The sequence below is a fragment of the Callorhinus ursinus genome, unplaced genomic scaffold (genome assembly GCF_003265705.2).
Source record: "Callorhinus ursinus isolate GAN/ISIS: 27379988/994484 unplaced genomic scaffold, GSC_fseal_2.0 scaffold26, whole genome shotgun sequence".
NCBI lineage: Eukaryota > Metazoa > Chordata > Mammalia > Carnivora > Otariidae > Callorhinus > Callorhinus ursinus.
Genome location: NW_027397088.1, coordinates 15,700,879 through 15,716,546, shown reverse-complemented (window position 1 = coordinate 15,716,546; position 15,668 = coordinate 15,700,879). Strand labels below are relative to the sequence as shown.

Below are 15,668 nucleotides of genomic sequence, written 5' to 3'. Positions count from 1 at the left end.
AGCGCTTTCTGAGATCTGGAAAAAACCAGACCCTGCATCAGCATTATCTGCACCTGACTCGGGATGCGCTACTCTGGCGCTATCCAGCTGCCAAGGAGCGTGGAAGCGGCTCCTCGGGAAAACAGCTCTGGAAGCGCGTGGGGGCGGGGGGGGGTGTATCCGGGATCCCAGGCAGGAAGACATGGGCCATGAACCTCCTAAGCCAGACGGCTGCCCTGGGAACCGCAGAACGGCATCCTTCTGCAGACTGTTTTGATCAGATCATCGGAAGAAGAGAAAGCATTTAAAAGTACAAAAATCAAAAACTGAATGAAATTAACAGTGAAATGCAAACAAAGAGATGGCTTTGTGATGAATCCACTTTCTGTAACCACTCGCTATTTTACCGCAGCCATATACCCAAATGGCAAACACAGCCAAAAAGTCAAATCATGTGTTAAATGGGAAGAAAGGGGGGGGAAGGGGCGGGGAGGGGGGGGGGCGGGGGAACGATGGAGCCAGAGACAAGGTATATTTTGTCCTCAACAGCTCATTAATTTTAAGTGTCGTGGGAACCTGCCAGTTTTACCCCTCCAAGTAATTATCTTTTGTCTTAATCTGTAAGATTCTCGAGAAGGAGAAAGGAAAAAAAAACATTCACTCTCACAGGGAAAGACTAAACGCTGTGAACATAAGAGGCAGAAAGACAGAGAGAGACTGATGGAGGACTACGCACGCTCTCCCTAATTAAAAGGAATAATTGGACTCGTTTCTTCAAGGGGAGGAAAAAAAAAGCATTTATCACGGTGAACTGTATTAGGAAATTGTATTGTACTCAGATACAAATAGCTTTACGTTAATGAACAGAGACAAATACATTGATTTGTATACACATACTCTGAAGGTTAAATGGCCTATAGACAAGTGTTTTCACACCATGGCAAGCAAAATCTTTATATCCAAAGGCTGATATTTTGATTTAGGGTCACCTCGTGCCTGAGAAGCTCAAAGTTGCTCCCAATAAGGGATGAAAAAGAAATCAGGCAAGGCAAGTTACTTTAGAAACCTCTCTCCAGCAATCCCACAATTGTGGGGAAGCTGAAAAAAGCTATACGTCCCGAGGAGGAGGCTCACATTTATAGCTTCAGGAAGCTCGTACTTAACGCCGTGCCCCACAGAAGCCCAGTGCCCACAGCTGCTCATGAGCAGGTTCCTGGTGGAGGTCCAGAAGGCAGCCCATGGAAAGCCGACCATAAGGTCTTTAAAACCCTCCCCACATCCATGGCCTCTTGTAGGGGATGTGCTCAGCTTGGTTTTGACTTTTCGTTCCCAGATCACCGAACACATCTGTGCCCCCATTCCCTGAACCACAAAACCAGCTGCCTCCTCTTCTCTGCCCTCCAGGAATCGCTCAGGTATTTACAATAAAGTATATAAAATGCTGTGCGTTCTTCAGAGGAAGGAGATCAGCAAAGAGGAGGCGGCTCAGCTTCTTCGAAGGTCCTGCTATAATGGCGAAGAGCAAGGGCCACATTTAAAAGCAGTAATGCCCCCTGGAACAGAGCTGGCGAGGACGTACATCCACGTGGGCCCATCTCCGTGCCCTTCCCAGAACCAGACGCACCAACCTTGATTATTTGTGCAAGTAAAGGCACCTCATCCAAACACCAGCACATCATCCTGATGTGGTTTATTTTTTTATGAGCGGACTAGGAGAGAGGAGTCCCCATGTGGCATCAGACAGAAGTTCCAGGACCCCCTGAGATGCCTCCGTGTCGGACCTGAGCTAAGGGGGTTCCGAAGCCTTCGCTTCCTTGCAAGACAGAAATATGAACAGGCACCATCACGGGAAGCAGGGCTGCAAGATGTGCTAGCAGAGGCACAAGGCAAGGAGGCAGGAATGAACCCAAGGCCCAAAGGCTGGACCAACCCCAAAATTCCATAAAGTAAGGCCCGCTCCCCATCCCACTCCCCAAAACAAATCGAAGGGACAAAAAGAGAATCACTGTAAATAAAGAGTGTGTGACAGAGAGGAAAAGAGAAGCACGCCAAGTTTCTGATCTGGAGCCAGATATTTAAATGTAAGCGTCATGTCATTACAAGGCATCCCGACTTGGGGAAGACAGACTCCATCAACTGGCTGGCATTAAATCCTTGTTACTGTACAAAAGCTGCGCTCGCTCCCTGGAGCCAGTTCAACTTTGAGTCACTATTGTCTGAAAACAATGGAATGTCTGCCAACCTTGTACCAACAGTTCAAAAGGATTTTCATGCAGCGTGTGTGAGTACTGTGACCCGGTTTGCCCTGGGCAGAAACTGCTCCCCCGGCTTAGCGGCGGCACTGCTCTGCCAGGGAAGGCAGAGAGGACACGTTTGGGTCAGCACAAGTCCCATTATGATCTCATGGCACGGCTCACGCACACCAGGAACCAACGCCAGGCCGCAACACGAGGCGGGACACCTACCGTCGCCTCCGTGCACCCTGACCTGCAGCATCGCGAGCAAGCTCTATGGGTTTACAAGGTGTTTGCGAAACCCCTCTGGATTTTCTACACATTGAAATCCTACCACTTGGATTATATATACAAAACAGGAAAGAGGGGCGCCTGGGTGGCTCAGTCGGTCAAGTGTCTGCCTTTGGCTCAGGTCATGATCGTGGGATCCTGGGATCGAGCCCCATATCAGGCTCCCTGCTCAGCAGGGAGTCTGCTTCTCCCTCTCCTTCTGCCCCTCCCCCCCTACTCCCTGCTCTCTCTATAGCACTCAAATAAATAAAATATGTAACAGGAAAGAAATGCACTAAAAAGGATTAATAAAAAGGCAAATTAATTTTCTACGTGTGAACTCACAGAATTTAAGTCCTAGAACATTTTTCTATCATCGAAATTTGGTTGCCACTGCCCCAGGATCTAAAAATGTAAATACGTTTTGCAGTAATGTACAATAACGGGGCTGGACGGATTTGCCATTTAAACATGTTTCTTGCATATGTTCCTAGTAACTTCAGATACCGGAGTTTAAAAGGGCATAGGACCTTTTAACAACAAAAAGACCGTAAGTCAGGCTGAATGATTTTTGTCACTGAAAAATGGTTTCTTGGCCTGCTCGGCCCCCAAAGGAGCTGAAGACAGGACGAGACGGGAGTAGCATGGTGACCAGCTCCCCAGGCCTGGGCCCACATCAGTGGGCTCTAAAACATTTGCATTCTCGAATGTGCCAGAGCAGGGCCTGGGGAGGGACAGCTGGGCAAGTGGCCTTCTGGGGCAGTAGGCAGTGGGCCGAGAGGGATTTCATGCTTTATCACTCTCAAGAAACAAGACAAAGGGCATAGAACTATGGGTTATGCTCAGAAGGGGTGTGCATTAACTCTTGAACAAATGACTGCAGTGTTTTTGCCGTCTGGGATTTCAAAAAAAATTCTATATTCAAGGGGATGAATTCTAAAAGGCTGACCACATGTGAAGTAAATTGTAAGATTTCTGGCCCACCTTCGGATCTGAACAAGGCATCTGTTAAGTACTCACAGCGCACTGGGAGAAACAGACGTTGGAAATGTGCACAGGAGTGCATTTGGAAGGCTCCCCACATAATCAACTGCACAAGTTAGAGAACTGGTAATTTTCAGAAGGAAAACTAAATATAGGAATATTTGCATTGTGATAAGGATCGGTTTTTAACACTCTCCAAATAAATATCATGGGGCGGCTACTATATCACAAACATCTCCACCTGCCCTCCAGCCAGGAAACAAAGGGCTATCAAAAATCCTACGTGCACATTTTGCAGTATCTGGGAACAGCACATCTTCCCGACTAAAGGTTCCCCTGAAGACAGGCCAGATGAAATTAACTGAAAATATTAAATACTGCGCAGTTTGGAAAAGACCTCAGCAATTCAATTTACAACGCGCAGCATATAAACACATCCCAGCCAATTTTGGACAACAAAACTGATTAAAGACTCTGAAAATCTAATAGAATCTATTCCTTTTTTCAGAACTGCAGGGTGTTCTAATTCTTTAGAAGCGTCATGGGGTGTGACTCCAGTTAGAGGACAGCAGCCAGCATCCACTTTTTAAGAAAAATGTCAGGCACGGCGCTAAGGGCATCTGTCATTCATTTAGTCCTAGCAGATTTTTATCTTTAATAAGTTATAATTCACCTATCGTGTAATTTGCCCATTTGAAGCGTACCTACTGATTGCGTGGATTTTTGCATATTCAGAGCCACGCAACCCATGGCCACAATTCAAGTTTAAAATGTTTTCACCGCCCCGAGATGAAACACTACGTGCCCATCGGCGGCCACTTCACAACCTCCCCTCTCCAACCCCAACTGAAAAAACCACTTGTTATCAGCTGTTTACAAAGGGGGGAAAGGGAGGTTTCAGGGGTTTAAGTAACTGGCCCATAGACAGCTGATAAGGAAGGTATCCGAGCCAGAAGCTGGTCCCAATCGACTGTCACTGAAATCTGTGTAAGCCCCTCAGCCCGGAGCAGAGAGGCTCTACCATGACCAGGAAGGGACACCCCCACACTAAATTAGAAGAGGGGCCAGCCCACCGTCCTAAGCATTGTGTGTGTGGGCGGGGGTCCGCTAAGGTCCTGCGTGGAATACTGCCCTTTGTACCAGCCACACAGACACATGCACGCTCGTAAAAATCTCTGAAAAGGGTACCCAATTCCTTCGTTGTTGTTGTTGTTAAGATTTTACTTATTTATTTGACAGAGAAAGAGCACAAGCTGGGGAAGCAGAAAGAGGGAGAAGCAGACTCCAGGCTGAGCAGGAAGCCCGATGTGGGACGCGATCCCAGGACCGTGGGATCATGACCCGAGCTGAAGGCAGACGCTTAACCGACGGAGCCACCCAGGTGCCCTGCTCTCCTGTTCTTCTTTAGGGATAAGAAAACAAGAACAAAGAAAAGGTTGCAACCATCATCGGGAAGATAAAGAGCCCGTGTGCTGCTTGCAAACCACTACACCAGGCGGCCCCAAATACAGAAGTGGAGGACAGCGAGCCAACAGATCTTCTGACCCAACGTTACATGTACTACTGCTTTTTAAAAACACACTCCCAGCCCATAGTCCAACTTTTGGGGAAACTCACTTGCCTCAACAGGGGAAAAACAAAACAGAAGAGAAGCTGCCAGAGGTGAGGAAAAGGTGAAGAGGAGAGCCCACGAAGGAAGAAGCATCTGTGGGCTGGAGAGAGCATCTCCCGGCTTCCCACGGCTGCGGCGAGACCCCCGCCCCGCCCTGCGCGCACACACACAGCAAGCGGGGTGCACCTCCAAGGCAGAACTGTGGTGAACTCAGCCAAATGACTGTGTTTTGGCCCTCGCACAACAGGCCCCCGGTGTGAATCCAAAAGCAATTAAATCTTTCCTGCTGGGAATCCAATGACACCTTGTTTAAAACGTCTTCGGAGAAATGTCCCTCTTCATAAAGAGATGAACACGAAGAGGAAGGCCGCTCTGCGCGGTTCCTCCCGTTTTTCCAAAGTGCAAAAAAGCCCATGGAAAATCGACCATACAGGGCTGATGCGAACAACGGACTCTCCCCACGTTCCCCTCCGCAAAGGATGAGGAACGCCTGGCCACAGCGACAAGGCTGAGGAAAACCAACGGCAAATTCATTCCAAATGAATGTATTCATGCCTCTAAGCCTACCGCGCTGATCCCACTGGAAGAAAACCAACCAGTTAGGAGAACTTTTCCAAAAATGAAGCCATTTCAAGTATCAACTTGTAACATCAATAATCCCCAGAGCAGTGTTTTGATGGTGTTGTTTTGCTTCCAAATAGGGATAAGGGCGCTCTTGTTTGGATCATGTGAGGTCCTGGAGATGGATGAGTGTTCTGGAAGCTCTGGGGTAGGAGCTGCTGGAGGTGTCGTTACTGTGACCCTGGAGCGTGAACCCAGGGCTGCAGACGCGCGTGACATGGCCCACGTCACATCAGATTATGCATTTTCATAAACAAATTTCCATGAGGATGCTCAGCGGACTGGAAATGAGAACATCAGAGTCCGGGGGCACGTCTGCAAAATGAAACATCTGCCGGGGGACACTGGGCCCTCGCAGGAGGCAGCTGGGCACAGGCTGCGTGCCCACGGAGGAGGAGTGCAGTCACAGACAGGCCCAATCGGACACTGACGGCAGCTCGGTGTTGCGGGGAGAGCCCAGGGGTGCGTGTTCTCCCCAGGTGCTGCCTTCTGTGGAGTCACTTGACACACCTTGCCTCCACACCCTGAGCCACACGCCTGCTCCATAGGGAACCCCTTCTGCTTCACTCGGGGAGGAAGGGAGGGAGGGTCCAAATTTGGGGGAGAAACAAGTTAAAGCAGGACACCATCAGCAGTCGGGTTCCTGGTTTCTTCGAGCTAAAACTGCCCAAATGTAACGGTTCTCCTGGACACGTGGCCTCATCAGGGCTTCTGGCCAAGCTACCCCAACACTAAAGTGCTCACGTTCCACATTTTGTTTTCCGCACATTAATTTCCCCGCATTTCAGGGAGGGTTACCGTCCCAGGGGAGGCTACAGACGTTGCCAGCCATCCCCACACACCTTTATGTCCCTGGCACGCAAAGTAGGGAGAAGCACCACTTCAACACTAGGAACCATGAGAAAGCAGCTTGTTCTCCGTGTCGTCGTGTGAAAATGGTCAACGGTTCTGAGGACCTGCCTGACCACACAATAAGGATGCCCTCGCCCAAGTCCGAATTTTAGTTGGGGATCCTCACCTGGCTCAACAGGAGATCTTGGAAAAGTCCTTTGGCTGGCACACACACAGCAATGCCCTTCGGTGGCTATAGGAGATCCCACTGGTGGCTATTCCTGTCCACAAGACACGTGTGGTAAATTGTTCTTTGCACTGGGACAGAAATGAACCAAGGAATGCTAAGCTACTCTATCTTGCTAGTTTCATGGAAGAGGAAATTAGCAATCAGAGAAGTTACACGCCTCCCCCAGGAACACACAGCCCATGCATAGCTTTACAAGAGGCACGACACGGAGCTCCTGGTGACTATTTGATGCTGATAAAGACCTTTGTAGGAATTGGCCCCCCCCAAAAAAAGAAAAAACACAACAACCCAGAACAAACATGTGATGGGCAAGCTGGTATTACAATATAATTCCAATTATCCAGAAATGGCTGGATAAGTTGTACAATGCTATTTATTCCATTTCCAAAAATCACTACATTTTACTTGTACCACTTTTGGGTGATGAGGTTCAAAGACCGAGGGCTCCTTTCTCTACTGTGGAAAATCGCGCCTGCAGGACCATCCTCACTTCCAGGATCCTGCCTGGGGCCTGACTCCCAATCATCACTGGGACTTGCTTTAATAAACTGCCGGCAGAGGTTTTGTTTCCTTACCACCTGACTCCTTTTAGACCAGAGGCTACAGATCGGACAGAGTGAGGCAGCTCACCTAACCAGGTATTGAGAGCGCCCCGCATTCCTCTGCAATTCTGGTTGAAACTGGCCTTCTCCAAAGAGGACTGCCCTCACCCCTTTTTCTTTTTACATTATGGGCCCTTTTGACTTCTCTTTTTTCAACAAAACCATTCCTCTCTCTCTGGGTCACTTGAAGTTGGAGGAGCATTGCTAACGGCATGGATGTTTCTGAGCTGGCTTCAACGCCCTCCCTTCCCCTGGCCTCGCAGAGAAGCACTGCCATGTTTTAATTATTCGGTGGCCAAGCACGTGAAGGCCAGGGGGGCAACAGCCCAAGTGGAGACCCAAGTGGACCCTTACACTGCAAGCCATGGCTGGGGCAGCCGGCTTTTAGATGCTAACTCCACCATCACAGCACAGATTGCCCCTCACAAAACCCAGTGTTCATTCACCCTCTCCCCCAGACGCAGAATCCTGTGCGGGGCTAGCGGGTTTCCAAAACCTCGACTCTTGGCTGCAACCTGCCCGTCACCTTCGGTGATGGGCCTAAGAGCCTAGATCTTCCATGTCCCCCACCGTAAGCAAGACCACCACTTGCCCCGATCCCTTCACAGTGACTCTTGTACAGGAGACAGAAGTGAGAGATAATGTAGGTGAACATATCCTAAAAACTCTAGGTTTTTTTAGAAAATTTTATTTATGTATTTGAGAGAGAAAGAGAGGCTGCCTGTGCACCAGAGTAGGCAGGAGCTGCAGATGGAGAGTGGAGAAGCAGACTCCCCACGGAGCAGAGAGCCCGACGAAGGGCTCGATCCCAGTACCCCAAGATCATGAGCGGAGCCAAAGGCAGACGCTTAACCAACTGAGCCACCCAGGCGCCCCCAAAAAGTCTGTGGTCTTATTGTCACGCGTGGAAAACAGCCCTCAAATCACACCTTCACACAAAAAAGCAGGTGTCAGACCATCTACCAAAACAAGTTAGAGAAATCACCCTCTAACTATGACCATTTCTACATACGCAACTAACAGAGAGCCTCCAGACCTTTTGCTTCGTGCCCACCTTCCAGATGAGGAGCCTGAGGCTCAGAAATAGTAAGATACTTGCTCCGAGGCCGTTATCAACTGTGGCCAGAGGACGGGCAGACATGAAAGCCAGGCGGGTCAGAGTCCGGAGCCTGGGCTTGGAAGCACTGTGCTCAGCTCTCCTCCTGCCGCATCTCCTGGTTTCATCAACACAAAAGGTCAAAGGCAGTAGTCCCTTAAAGGGTCTCTTTTTATTTTTGCCTCTGAGCTGTGCGCACTCCATCCCTCAAAATGCCATCCTACTTCATCTTCCCAAAATGCCAATGTGATCACGGAATACGCTTTGCCAAGGAAAGTGCTTTACTTCAGGAAGGAGACGGGCAGGGAGAGAAAGCACATCCCGCTCTCTGCATTAGAGGACTCCCAGAAATGAAATCTCGGGTTCCATTTTCTTTCCATGTGACCTTACAAAAGATTGGGTACTCAGATGTCCGAAAAGGGAAAACAAATTCACAAAGCCTGGTGAACAGACGCTAGAAACTACAGAACACCGCTTTTCAGAGAGTCCAAACACTCAAGTATCTGGGCTGCTTGTTCCCTAGGCCCCTTCCTATCGTGGACGCTTGAACCTGGGTGTGAGGAAGGGTTATCTAAGTCATAGGACGGGGGGCCACACTAGGAGCGACAGGAGGAGTGAGAAACACACAGTGACGGGGGGAGGGCACCCGGGACCCAGACACTAAGCCTGTGTGCTCAGGAAAACACGCGGAGAGGGCCTGAATGTCTCAGTTTCCGATGGATTCTCCACAGGGAGGGTCCCATACCAACAGCCCCTTGGGGGAAGGTCCATATCCCTTATTCATCTGGGTTATCTTCCAAAAGCACAAAAATGAGCACAAGGTCTTATGCATGTTTTCCATCTGCTCTTAAGTTAAACTTATTCTATGTAGGACACAAAAATTAACTCCATAAAATTCCGAGAAAGTGGTTAACGTGGCAAGATCCTGCCCTCCGTAAGGCTCTGTGTTTCAGCACTTCCCCAGAAAAATGATTTCCAGAACTCCCTTCCAAGTCCTTCACAAATACAACATTTTCAGGAATAAGCAAACAAAATCTTTGTTCGACTCATGGGTGTTAACATTTGCCAAAAAAACTCACAAACTAATTTTGCAAGAGATATTATAATGGAGTTGAGTTGGTACTTCTACGTGATGTGTGTGGTATTCTGAACACCTCACAGTAGAATAACTTTACTAACCACCATGTTGGTTTAGGATATGGAAGGACGTGGAAGGTCTCCATGCCCACGGCAACATTACCAGCTCAGACATAATACAAATTCCTACTTTTCTACGGGGCTACTAAAGAGCAGGTGAACGGAATCCCAGAGGAAAATGCCCACGGGGGATCAGTGCCTGGTGTGGGAATAGGCAACCACAATTATGAGAGACTACATAAGTAAGACCGGGGTCTCAGACAATATGACACGCAGGAGGTGCTGGCATCTGGCAGGCACCCACACACAAGGACAGATCACCTGGGCCTGCAGTGGTCTCTTCATCACCCCTCCCCCCAGTTTAGGTGGGTACATAGCCCCATGGGTTCTCACTAGGATCGGTTCTGGGACTCTACTGGGGTTGAATCCGAAGGCAAACCTTTGAAACTGCAGCCAATCCCTTCCCAGCTCAAAAACTGACATAACCAAAAAGACAAAGGACTGGAGGTGGTGGGGGTTGAGTTAATCACAGATGAACTCAATCTAACCAAAGCTGTAAGTCAATGACTTCAGGAGAATCAGAGTGGGGCCCCGCCCCCAAAAGAAACTTCACTCCCTGGACAGCAAGTATATATACTGTAGATTATAGCACACTGTCACACACAATATAGGAAATACACTTTTAAGACGAGACAGATGTATGGAGGACCCAGAATGAAGAAAACAGTCATTAGAAGTAGACCCGCAGGAACGAGCATTTTTAGAATTAGCACAGATAGGAAATAAAGGGCCTTGCAACTTTTGGTTTCTACAAGCCTCATCAAGGAAAGCTTGGGAAGTGGCTTTAAGTATGGAGAGAGCCAGCGCTCTGATGAAGCCCAGCAGGTTTGGACATGCTCCTTGTTCCCCCTTATCTTGCACTGTATCCCCCAGAGAAGCCAGCACAGTTGGATATTCTCTCCCACTGCCCCTTCCCCCACTCCTGCTGTCTTCTCTCTCAAATAAATAAAATCTTAAACAAAAAACAAACAATATGTATTTGGTCCATGATTCCTGGCTCACAGCTCCCCAAGCCCTGGAATTTCCAAAGCGCTGAGAGTGATACAGAGATCTTTTATTATTTTAGTGAGGAGACCTTTGGGAAGTACCTCAAGATGGGGGCTGGATGCCAGCAGAACCCACCATGGGAGCAATGGACTGGAACTTTCAGCCCAGCCCCCCACCCCCACCCCCGACCTCTGGGAAGGTAAGAGGTTCTGGAGGGGGACTCTGCCAATGGTCAATGACTTGGTCAATCCTGATTATGTACTGACGCCTGCATAAAAACTCCAAAAGGACGGGGTTCTAAGAGCTTCTGGGCTGGGAGGCCTACAGAAATGCAGAGAGCAGGTGGGCGTAGAGCTCCAATGCCCTTTCCCCATACCTCACCCTCCAGATCTCTCCATAGGGCTGCTGATCTGTATCCTTTATCTTCTCCTTTACCAAACTGGTGAAGGTAAGTGTCTCCCTGAGTTCTGTGAGCCACTCTTAACAAGTTAACCAAACCTGAGGGGGAGGTTGTTGGAACCTGCAATGTACAGCTGGTGCATCAGAAGCCCATGTAACAGGTGGTTCATCTGAGGTGGGGGGATGAGGAGCAGTCTTACAGGACTGAGCCCTTAACCTGTGGAATCTGATGCAATCTCCACGCAGGTAGTGTTGGAATGGAGTTAAATTCTCGGAACCCTGCTGGTGACCCAGAATCGCTGGGTATTGTGGGGGAAAGGGGGGCACTCACCCCCGTGCTGGAATTGGGTCCAGAAACCCTAAAAGACTGATGAATTCACCCACCCCACACAGTGAGACAATGAAAAATTATATCAAGGAACCATTTTGATGCTATCCTAATGAAATATATTTCTATCCCATGGACACAGAGACCAACTGAGAAGAGTTTATTTTCATGTTTTGTTCATTTACTCTCGACTCCTATTAAACCAAAAGTGCAACTAGAAAACACCTCCTCAAGAATTCGAACAAACAAAAAGAACCCCCACAAGTCTGCTTTGCAGCTTCATTCTACCTCAGAAAGCTCACCCCTTCTGGCTACATCAGTGAGCAGCTCCGGAATGATAAATTCCCAGTCTGTTCTCTGGAGTTCTGTCTCTCACCATCCCTGCAAACTCAGCAGATAATAAAAGTTCTTAACTACCCCCAAATCACCTCCCTTCTTAATTCCTGTTCTATTACCTCCAGCCTTGGCTCTCCAGGCAGCAGTGAAAACCTGCTCAGCTTTGCTTCCACGTGGACCACGCTCTGCTCCCACATCCAGCACCCCCCAGAGGTGATTTCCTGGCTGGGCTCCTTGGACCCTCATCACCTCTCTTTTCATTTCAGACAGCTCAGCGGCTGGAGGCATCATTCTGAACTTGATCTATTTTATCTCATGTCCACATCTAAAATCATCAACCGTTTCCCATTCTCCACACTGGAACTGTTCCTCCTGCCCAGCAGGGCATGTTACCAACTCCAGTCAGTCACTCCCAGGCACCCTGAAGAACAACCACCACCACCCCCCAGACACACACACAGACACAGTTGGGACAACCGTCCCACAACCAGGCCACGCACCACGGGTCATGAACGTCCATGGCAAGTTCAGCTCTATGCCGACACCCGTATCCCGACTCCCATACAGAGCTCTCTTCTGACTGGCAGGACTTCCTGAGGACCACAGCTGCAGGGGGAAACCTTGTTCCTCTGAGGTTTAAAATCAAGTCAGCATTTTGTAGTCTGCACTGGGAGTATTAACCCCCTCGCCCCAACTCTAAGTTCTTAAAAAGAGGGTTGCATCCCTCCACTATGTCTGCATGCCTCCTAAACACAGTCCTAATCAAGGAGCAGGACAAATGATTGTTACAGTGACAAGGCAGAAATGCTCAACAACGGGGAAAACCAGGCATGTCCCCAGCACAACTAGCCTGTGCTAGACTCGAGCCCCTACTGAAGGGATCCAGAAAGACAACCGTAGCTCAGTGCACAGCCATGGAGAGGAAAACAAAGCAATCTGCCTTTGCCTCAGTCACTTACTGACAGACAGGGGCTGGCTAGCTCACAGGGTCTCTGAGCCCTGAATGAAACAGGATGCCTAGCATCCTGGTAGGGGCGCAACAGGAAATGGGCCGTAATACCTCCCCACCCCCATCCTCTGTGCCTGACTCCAGGCCTGACTCTCTGCCTCTCCTAGCCTGTTTTTTCTTGCCTACTTTGCCAGTTGGTCCAAGTCCTCCTCCCAACCCTACCCCTGCCACAGTTCTCAGCCCACCCCCTCATCCCCCCGGCTGCAGTGCCGCGAGGAACGCTCCATCCCTGGTTACCTCTGGCCAGGTAACCATCCACAATTCCAGCCTTCTGAGGTCCCCCCCCCCGCTTCCTTGGGTCCCTTCCCTTCATGCAATCCTCACAACCCTTGCCAGCTCCATCTTTTCAGAGCACAACTCCAATTACAACACTTCCTTACACTTTCCACGGCCAACTCACTTAAAAGTTGATTCCTCACTGATACCCATTTTTTTTTTAAAGATTTTATTTATTTATTTGACAGAGAGAGAGATAGCGAGAGAGGGAACACAAGCGGGGGGAGTGGGAGAGGGAGAAGCAGGCTTCCCGCTGAGCAGGGAGCCCGATGCGGGGCTCGATCCCAGGACCCTGGGATCATGACCCGAGCCGACGGCAGACGCTTAACGCCTGAGCCACCCAGGCGCCCTGAAATCCACTACTTGTCCTCCCCCCACACACTGCCCTCAAGGGGGAAAAAAAAATAATCAGTCTGGTTCATAATATAGGTGAATTTACTTGATTCCACATGCTCAATGGTTTTCTCTCTCTATGACCTCACCTGCTAAAATCACAGGATATGTAAGCTGATCACAAAAGATTTTTCACGAGATCTTCTTGGCCATCCCCGTTTAGAGATGATCTCTTCCTCTTCCGAATCACATTATCTGCAGCTCACTCGGGAATGATCATCGCCTCCACCACGCGAGAATAACCATACCGGTGCCTTAACAATCTGTTCATCTAGAACACACTGGGCTGCACCCACCTCTCTGCCCTGCAAGTGCCCAACACCTAGAGAAGTCCCCAGAACTAGCTCTGCCACCCAAAAGCTATGCGGCCTTCATCTTCATCTTCTACCTCGACAGATGACCCACTGTGGCTCTCTCAGCCAGAGCTGTGGATTCCAGCATTTTCTACCCCAAATCGAGAGTGGACCTACCATGCCCGTTGTGAACATGCTTGTGGGTTTTTCCTTTCCTGGGGGTTGACTGGCATGAAGATGAAGCATTATTGGCGGCTGCTTTGACGTCTTCCGTCTCATCGTCTTCCTCCTCGATGTCCTCCTCATCCTGAGAGCTTCCGAAATACACCATGCTGTTGGGCAGCGCAGGAGAACCTGGGTGGGTTGAAGGAAGAGGGCTCGTCAACACAGGCCTTGGCACTCGCCCCTTCCAGAAGGGGCGCTACACAGAGAGACATTTATTAAGGGACGAGCCTGTATCTGCCCGAGCAGATAAAACAGAGCTGTTCATCTCTACTGCCACTTTTATTTTTCAAATATCCCCCAGGAAATAAAACTCCCATTTGTGTCCTTTCAACGGATTTCAAGCAACACCCCCCCCCCCGCAGGGGGATGATGCCATTCACTAAAAACAACAAATCAAAAATTTTAAATCTCATATGAATAGTTAGGACGGGGGCAGGGGGGTGACAACCACCAAGAACTGAATTGAGCAAAGGGGTGGGGCAGGCGGGAATCAGTAAAATTAAAGACAACTACTTACAATGTCAAGGAAGAGAGGAAGAAACTATTCTGGGTTATGCATTTAACTCACTAGACTTAACGTGAATTTAAGCAAATGAATTTAAACATGAAAGACAAACCAAGCAGTAATAACAGAATAGGACACTTCCAGATATAAGGTAACGTTAGTCTTGGATTCACCAGGGGGTGAATGACAGACACGGATTCCCCCATTTTTAGTATATGTGCTGCCCAAAGCAAGCACAGACGTGGATTCCCCCAAATCACAATATATTTGGAAGCTACTTCGATATTATGATCAGGTTAGTAGCACGTATAATTATTAAAATAAATTCCAGCACAAGACTAAACTACAAGTGCTGGATTTAAAAACAAAACAAAAGCCTCCTAAGAGCAAAACCCACACCCCTCACTCCTTTTACACCTTGTAACCTTCTGCTCATGTTTTCACTTCTGAATTTAAGATAAAGCAGTAACACCAGAAGATAAGCTCAGTATTACAAAGAAGCACAATATAGTTCTTCTTTATCAGACAATGACAATTTAGACGATCCCTCAACTCACTGGTTTATTGTTTAGGACCAGAGGCTGCTTAAAATCCAAAGAAAATCTCCCAAATTAATTTCCGACCACAACTTCAAGCTTTTTAACCATGAAGTATTTTGGGGAGAGCTACTACCAAGTAGCAGAAGAACTATTAAGCGTGAAATTCATTCCTTCTCTCGCCTGCTTTCTGGTGAATGAACTAACACTCCAGTGTATCAACTATGACCCAGGTGACCAATCTGTTCTCCTTCCCAATGGAGATCTCAAACTTCAGACACAAAGGTTAACATCATCCCTGTCGGGCTGCCAAGCCACATGATCCAACAAGGTTATGGAAATAAATGGGCAACATCAGGGAGAAGTGGTAAGCCCAATACCCGTCTTGCAGAAATTCAAAGACCACACAGACACCTCCAAGCCCCCTGCTTCCTTCTATTCTATTCTTCCTTCCTTCTATTGCATTTTAAAAACCCCAAAAGTTAGGAGGGTCACACCAGTGGGTAGAAATGAAACTCCAAAGGGATGTACGTGGCAGAACAGACTTGGCTATGATCTGAAAAGCCATTACCCTTGCTCGTTTCCTCCCCTTTGATCATTTCCGATTAGAAGCAAGTTTTCAATGGAAGGAAGGTTCTTATAAACCAGGAGCTACAGATGAAGAAAAAAAGGAAAAAAGAAAATGGCTAGCCCTATTTCCCCTGG

At 48.6% G+C, this 15,668-nt stretch overlaps 1 protein-coding gene across 1 annotated transcript in view; it reads right to left on the bottom strand.

Moving 5' to 3' along the window:
• Positions 1-15,668, bottom strand: part of JARID2 (jumonji and AT-rich interaction domain containing 2) — a 250,040-nt gene that overhangs the window by 36,942 nt on the left and 197,430 nt on the right. Inside the window, 1 exon segment of the mRNA XM_025891071.2 lies at positions 13,875-14,051. Within this exon segment, the coding sequence (XP_025746856.1) occupies positions 13,875-14,051 (177 nt within the window).